The 7387-nt window shown below is 36.5% G+C and overlaps 1 protein-coding gene across 1 annotated transcript in view; it reads right to left on the bottom strand.

Moving 5' to 3' along the window:
- LOC100542236 (rhophilin-2-like) overlaps positions 1–7272 on the bottom strand; it is an 8609-nt gene extending 1337 nt beyond the window's left edge. The window contains exons 1-8 of the mRNA XM_031555391.1: positions 6671–7272; positions 4311–4498; positions 2879–3035; positions 2293–2412; positions 1995–2189; positions 1302–1378; positions 1057–1203; positions 6–226 (exon numbers count right to left, since the gene is read on the bottom strand). Of these exons, the coding sequence (XP_031411251.1) occupies positions 6–226; positions 1057–1203; positions 1302–1378; positions 1995–2189; positions 2293–2412; positions 2879–3035; positions 4311–4448 (1055 nt within the window). The 5' untranslated portion in view covers positions 4449–4498; positions 6671–7272. The remainder of the gene's footprint in view (positions 1–5; positions 227–1056; positions 1204–1301; positions 1379–1994; positions 2190–2292; positions 2413–2878; positions 3036–4310; positions 4499–6670) is intronic.
- Between the last annotated feature and the right edge of the window lie 115 nt (positions 7273–7387).

A 7387-nucleotide genomic window follows, 5' to 3' on the forward strand; every position in this document is an offset into this window, starting at 1 on the left:
AAAAAAAAAAAAGAAAGAAAAAAAAAGCCTCACATATCAAGTCCACAAATGTATTTGCCTCATTACGTACCATAGATGCTGTTGTATCCTGGCAGCTGATAACCTCAAACTCAATGGGCTGCTCTCCCACGCTTTTGAATTTTTCCAGTACCTCATTCACTCCAAGCCATTTGCAATCCACTCCACCAATTGAAACAATGTAATCACCTTCTTTTAGGCCTGCTGACTGTGAAAAAATTTTGCACGGGTTACTATCTGGAATTCTAAAGCCATGTAAACTGTTTCTTGTTATCAGGCAGTATTTACCCTAAAGGCATTTCCCTCACAGAAGCCATGAAACCACTAGTTTCTAGTCAGACATGGAACAAAAACTTAAAACTAGCATAAAAAGATGCAGATATTTCAAGTACAGAAATTACATATTTTGTGGAGTTACTGTTGATACATGTGATTTTGGTATTGTCTTGGCTAGTTTAACACCCTTTTTTTTGTTGTTCCAAGTTAAATCTGTGGGGTTTTTTTATTATCATTCCCCATGAGGCATGTTCTCCAGTTTTTATTTCTATTCTGTCAGCTTTTTTGTATTATGTGGTTGCTTCTGCCTTTGCTATAACTAGGCTGTAGTAACCTCAGTATGTTGATTTATTATTCCTTTTCATAAAACGACAATAAAATTATTAAAGTGTTCTTTTTCCTTGGGTACATCCTGAGCCTCATCCTTACTGCTGTAGCTACTTTTCTTTATTTCTTCCAGTTTCCCAAATTAGATGGGGAATAACATACTTGCTTTTTTATGTTTGGGACTTTCTATCTACTGAAAACAATGAAAGAAATGTACAGTAGTGTAATGTGATGTCAGGGATATAGATTCTCTAGCAAATATAAGGTGTATATTGTACTAAAAATGAGTTCAGGTTGCATGAATTGACTACTCTGACACACACTAGATCTCAGTAAGTATTCCATACACTGATATGAACAAGCTAAAATCACTTTTAAAAGACTGCAGTGGTAGAGTCTAAAGATAAATCATTAATATTGCACCAATCTACTTACTGCTGCAGAACAAACTGGATCAAGACAGTAAATTTGTACTGGTGAACCTCCTTTAAGGCTGAATCCCAGCTCTCCTGTTTCACAGTGGAAGTGAATGGTACGTGGAGCCGTCCATCTCTGCTTGGCTGAGAACACCGACAGCGGGCCCTGCAGGTAACACAGCAGTAGGCAAGTAGTGCTTTACTGTCTAATGTTCACATATAACTTACACGTGAGAGGTTGGTGGGCATTAGCATGTTACATACCAGTCTGTGAAAAAAGTCTTTAACTTTCACCTTGGAAAACTGAGGAGCAACCATTTCTACTTTATGCTCTGTTTTAGCTAAAACAAAAAGAAAAGCACATTCATTTTCTCTCCACTATTAGTTAAGACATAAATTTCTTGTGTTCAAAGCTAGATAGAAATTTACCTTAAATTCTTACTAGACTGTAGAAAAACTCATTTTTGTGGAAATGTGCAAGACAAATTTTTAAATCACCTTAAAAAATACCTTCAGAAATCATAGTATCAACACAGAAAGTTTAAAATAATCCTTTCCAACAAAACACTGATATTGTCTTCTTTATATGCATATGTGTACATACACATGTATCACAGAATCAGATAAGTAAACATCTGAATATATTTAAACAGTTCAGAGAAATTGTATAATAAAGTCATATGCCCATGAAAGTACTTATCTCATCCTTCATGCAAATATTTCATGCCACAACAGATAACAGAAGCACACTATTGCTACCACTGCTGGTAGGTCTTAATTCATCTTCTAACACCAACTTTTTTACCTCCTTCAGGCACATCCATTATCTACTCCCTCCTTTTTTCTTTCAAGCCTTTCCTAGATTTCTTAGTGTGATCTGAAGATTATTAGTCCCTTGAAAGGGATCATCATGAGACACTCTGTTAGATACCTTTATTTCTAACTGTGGATACTTACGAAGAATATCTGGAGCCTGGATTAGACTGAGAAAGTCATCTTCCGTCTCCTGCTGAGCATATTTGAGAAGTGAGCGCTTATGTGCAGCTGTCAGAACCTCCAGAAGAACTTCAATGTTTCGAAGTTTTTTGCACAAACCACAGACTCTTAGAGCTTCTTCATGGTAGACAATGGCTTTGCGTAAATGTGCCTTCCCTGAAAAAAAAAACAAACCAGACATGCAGTTGTCTTCCACAGATGCAAAAAGGAAAGATTATTTTCATCTTTTATACATTAGCTGGATGACATTGGCAATTACCTAGTTGTTTTCTCTGAACTTTGTCCTTTAAAATGGTGAGAATCATCACACCTTCTGGCACGTAGTCATACAGCTGAGATAAGGCTTTTTCCTGCTGATCTTCATCATCGTTGGGCTGCACTATAAGAATTGACACAGAATTGTAGTCATTGAACATCTCTTTATAGCCCACTCCTTTAGGCCTATTGTTGTGCAGTAGCTACTACTTTCTTTGCAAATCTGGTCAAATATTTTTAGATATATACTGATGTGAATTTCCAGTTTTTAGAGCTCATGTAAGTTTTATCAGCATGCAAGAACTGCTTACATGTCAGAACTGAATCACAAGAATTGAACAACTTCATAGCATATAATGAATTAATGGATATAACATATCTTCTGTTTCTGCAAAAGTTTGAGTATTGAATTTTCCATTCTTTTGTGAAGGACAAAGAAGACTGGCTCGTATCTGAACAAGAAATGACCACAAAATAACAGATTGAAATCACAAAGTTCCAGGCTCCTTGTCTTATTCAGAAAAATTATAATTGTTTATGCATTTGTTGGTATTCTTTATATGAATATATAATAAATCTACCATTCTTACATTCATGGTCACACAGAATGGTGGCAAGGAAGTAATGTGCCAAAGCTCTGTAATGGTCTGCTTTTATTTGTACCAGTTTAGACCAGGAATACGGGATATTCTCTTTGACTGGTTCCTGAGTCACTGCAGTGTTAACCATCATGTAAACCTCTCCCACCTAAAATAAAGCACAGAATTGAAGTGTGAGAAGTTACCATTACTTGCTAGGAGCTCAGCTACTCAATTAAGGGATATTATATTAAGCCTTAAGACAATTTCACATGCATCTCATCAAAGAGGAGAAAAAGAGAAAGTTACAAATGTTGTTGAAAAGGATTGAAACAAAGTTTTAAGAAAAAATGAAATTCCACCTCTGATTTCTTTTTCTCACAAGAAAACATGAACCAATTCTGTATAAGAATAAGTGGACTAAGTTAGTTGATCAAGATGATTGATCAGAGTTCCACAAAAGTGTCATATAATAAACAGTTACTTAATTTGCAAATACATCTCATCATGTTAATTCAGCTAAGAGAGTTAATTATGTCAACTACTTCCCCAGATTTGCATTTTGCTTCTGAAACTGTCACATCCACCCTTAAGTTTGTATGGTCAAGTTAAATCTGGGCTACTATCCTTGATTCCTTTTTATCCTTTATGGAAATAGCTTTTCCAGCAGTAAGTGCTTATTTAATTGAATCCCAAAATCTTTCCTTGCTACTTAGTAACTCTAGAAGTGATTCAGAGCAGCTTTGCAGGGTTGGTATGAAAGGCCTTGCCCACGTTAGCTAGTATGGAGCCATTTATACATCTGGCTCAGAAAGCATATCCAGATCTGTTGGCATATCCACATTTCAATGTCAAGAATGAATTCTGCCTTGTAAGGCACAGCCTGCCGCTCCATTTTTCATACAAGTTCCAAGTCAGCCTTGCACCTACCAACCTGATTCTGCATCCTTCTCCCAGTTACAATTTAGTTATTCATTTGGACTTTAGCTTCTTAAGTTTGCATAAGCTCAAGCTGACAGGAAAATACAGACAGGTTGAGTGTTCAGCAGTTAATGGAAGGACCACAGAAACAACCCTTTCCCTTTCTATGTTGATCTGTGGCCAAGATTGTACTGTTTGAAAGAACAATATAGTAAATTGCTTTTTAAAAAATCCTTTGACAATTTGCTGTCCGAATGTTCTTTGGATGTTTTTATTCAACTTAAAATAGCTCATAATTCTAATGTGATGATAATTGGATTACAGGTATTCACGTTTTCACCTTCTGAAGGATTGCAATTCTCAATACAACTTGAGTGCTGTCCCTTGCTACTTTGGGTTTTCAGTAGTGGTTGTTAACATTTAGGTTTAACAAATTCTGATAATATTCCTAGAGGCTTTATTTAGTAACTCAGCAGTGGAAATACTTATTTTAAAAGAGTAAGTATGAAGTCTCTTATTTTACCTTGGCAACTTCCTGTGTCATTTTCACTAGTGTGAAAAACTCATTGCGTATTCCAGGGAGACTGATCTGCTCAAAAGCACACTCTTGAGCTTGAGCAAGCATCATCTTCACTAGTACGTTCAGCATAGCTGGGCTCATGTCATAACTTGGTGTGTGAGTAAAGGTCTCCTTTAAATAGCTGAGGACTCCTGAAATGACAACATAGTTTTGTTGGCATTGCAAAAACAGAAAGAACTGATCTTAATTCTACCATGTATGATAAGAAGATTGAAAACATACTTTCTCATATTCAAGTATAGCAATCTGAAGGAATTCTTGGTGCACGCAGAAATTAAAGTGACCTACTGATTTTGGCTTACTTTCCTATAAAACACACAGATCTCAAAATTACAATTCAGGAGAGCACCAGAAGTTACAGCTTTTAAGGGTAGAAGTACCTTCAGATTTGCTTGTAATGATTCTTGGCACTTACCAGAAAGCTATGCTGAACTGAATGCAATTTTTATATGGGAATGGTAGGCCAGACCCACATATAGGACAAGAAACAAAAAACATCTGCACAAGTTTAAGTAGTAGAACCTTTCAGTGGTGGGAGAAAAATGTATATAAACTTATTAATTATGAGTCTCCTTTGTAGATGTGCTAAATTCACAGTGTATCTGTATAAAAGCTCAGTTCCATCCCTTTAAGTAAACTAGAACAATATATTTAATAGGGAAAAATAAGGGCCTGCTCTAGATGTTTGGTTCCATCAACATCCTAATCACTTTTATCATTTATCAAATTAGAAACAAACACTAATTGCAGTGCAAATATTAAGTAACAGTTTCATGGACAAAAGTGTAACTTCAGCATGCACGTCATCCAACTGTTTTAGTGGGTGCTACTAGCCTGCTAATTGCTGATAATACTACCCAAGTGTAATGATAAGGCCTCTGCTTTATAAGCGTCCCACCTTCTGTAATCTCACATCTTATCACTTCTTTTTGTTCTGCCATGTTGCAGTGTGTTTTCTACCACCACTTTCTGGTATTTTTCAATTTCTATGTGAGGTTTGCATCTTTTATCTTGTATACCCTTACACAAATTTGGCCATCTCTGCATCTCTTGCATGGTGTGACCACGTACTGATTGAGTGCCCAACTGAAAGCAACTGGAAGTACAGGAAAAAAAAACCTTTTTTTTGGTTCTCAACACAGTTCTGCTCACACGAGACCTTATACACCACTGCAGGCTTTGTTGAGGATAAATTCTGCACAACAATTTCCATTCAGAAGGGAGCAATGGTTAACACGTGCTCTATATTACGTGTCCAGCAACACTACAAGCAGTGCCACAGAGCCATGCACAGGTACAATGAAACGCCTCAGCAGCGCACCGCTTTGGGGCCCCGCAGAGGCACTGTGGTAGCAGATGATGCACTTCAATTTGTGAATTAGTTCTGCTCTGTAAATATGCTGAAGTAAGACTCAGTTGCTTTTCTTGCAAAATGGAAGAAGTAGCAGCAGAATGGAGAAATTTCTTTCAAGTTTCTCGTAAATGAAATACAAAGGTTGAAAACCAAAATCTATTTAACAAATGCATGAAGAAACATTATCAGATCTTCTGGATAGCCATTCTATGTATTCAAAATGAGTCCACAATTTGTGGCTGTTAAAGCTACTAATACAGTGAAAAACAGCTGCTGAAAAAAATATCCTACAGTCTGTGTTAATTATGTAGATAGTGTCTTAAGCAGTAGTTGTGGTACAGATGACATTTACAAAAAATTAGGAAATCTACTGGAAGAAAAAACATCAGCTTCTGTAATGTTACTTTAGGGCACCTAATTCCCTTCATTAGGATTTGCATTTTTCTTTGCTTGAGAGAGAGATTGTTTTCCAAGTTTGCCCTTGGAATCTATGGAAAATATGCAGTCAAACTGAAATGAATTGCAAGTTTCACCAGACAACAAAGCAAGATTAATTATGAAGAGACCATATGAAAAGTTAGGTTCTAAACCTTGTATCATACTTTAAAACTGTTTCTTGTTCAGTGTAGTATCACTGAGGTTAGAGCAGCTATACACATGAAACAAAGAATGAACAAAATGAAACAGCATTAGGGCTATTACTCAGACCTTTGAACTACAGTTTGTTAATCATTAACCACAGCATTCATTGTCTTTACCAGCATGTTTGAACTGCATTTCCAGGTTTTGAATTAAAGCTTCATCTCAGTCCTTCACTAGGCTTCTCAAGTTTCCCCATTCTATCTTTTTTGTGTAAAAAAGTCAGTGAGAAAAGCAGAAATCTGCAGGAAGTCAGGCTGAGATTAGGAACGTCTGTATAAAGTTCTTCCTAGTTTTTATGTATCTCTACCTGCAGCTCTCTGAAAAGCATCAACAGCATTTTCAAGTCCAGTCTGGGTCTGACGATTGCATCTTGTTCCAATCTGAGTGTAGAGGGCTCCAATATTGAATAAAATACTCGCTTTTTCCAGCAGCAGATTTTGCTGACACACAGGAACACCTGTGAAGGAATCATACCTTTGGAAAAATAATGAGAATCCATGTTAAGACATGCAGAGTCCACTGAACTACAGATACTTTTGTTCTGTTTTTCCAAAAGAACAGTGTAATTCCTATTAGCTGTTCTGCTGTAGTGAAAATAAAAGGTGGCTAGAAATACCATTATGTTTTTTGAGGACAATCTAGGTGCCACAGACTAGAGCAAAACAGAGAATGTATTTAAGCCTTAACTTTCAGAAGGTTTTTAAGCAGGGTCTCCAGAAGCATGTTATGAAGTGCCTATAAAACCTTTTGGGGGCTGAGAGCATACTGGGGAAGTATTCCTATGTTGTCACTATGTTCTCATAGTTTTTATTAAGCATGCACTATTAAATGTTGCCATACATCAACTACTGGCATGGTCAGACCATATATCGTAAGTATTTTGAAGTTCCTTTTTGCAGCTAGACTGGGAATTTAATGGCCCTTCTTGGCTGCATAGCAGTTATCTCCAATCAAAAAAAAAAAAAAATTCTAGAATTCAGGAGTCCAATCCTTCTTCATAAATACAGTAAACATTTAGCAAATG

The sequence above is a fragment of the Meleagris gallopavo genome, chromosome 13, assembly GCF_000146605.3.
Source record: "Meleagris gallopavo isolate NT-WF06-2002-E0010 breed Aviagen turkey brand Nicholas breeding stock chromosome 13, Turkey_5.1, whole genome shotgun sequence".
In the NCBI taxonomy this organism is placed as follows: domain Eukaryota; kingdom Metazoa; phylum Chordata; class Aves; order Galliformes; family Phasianidae; genus Meleagris; species Meleagris gallopavo.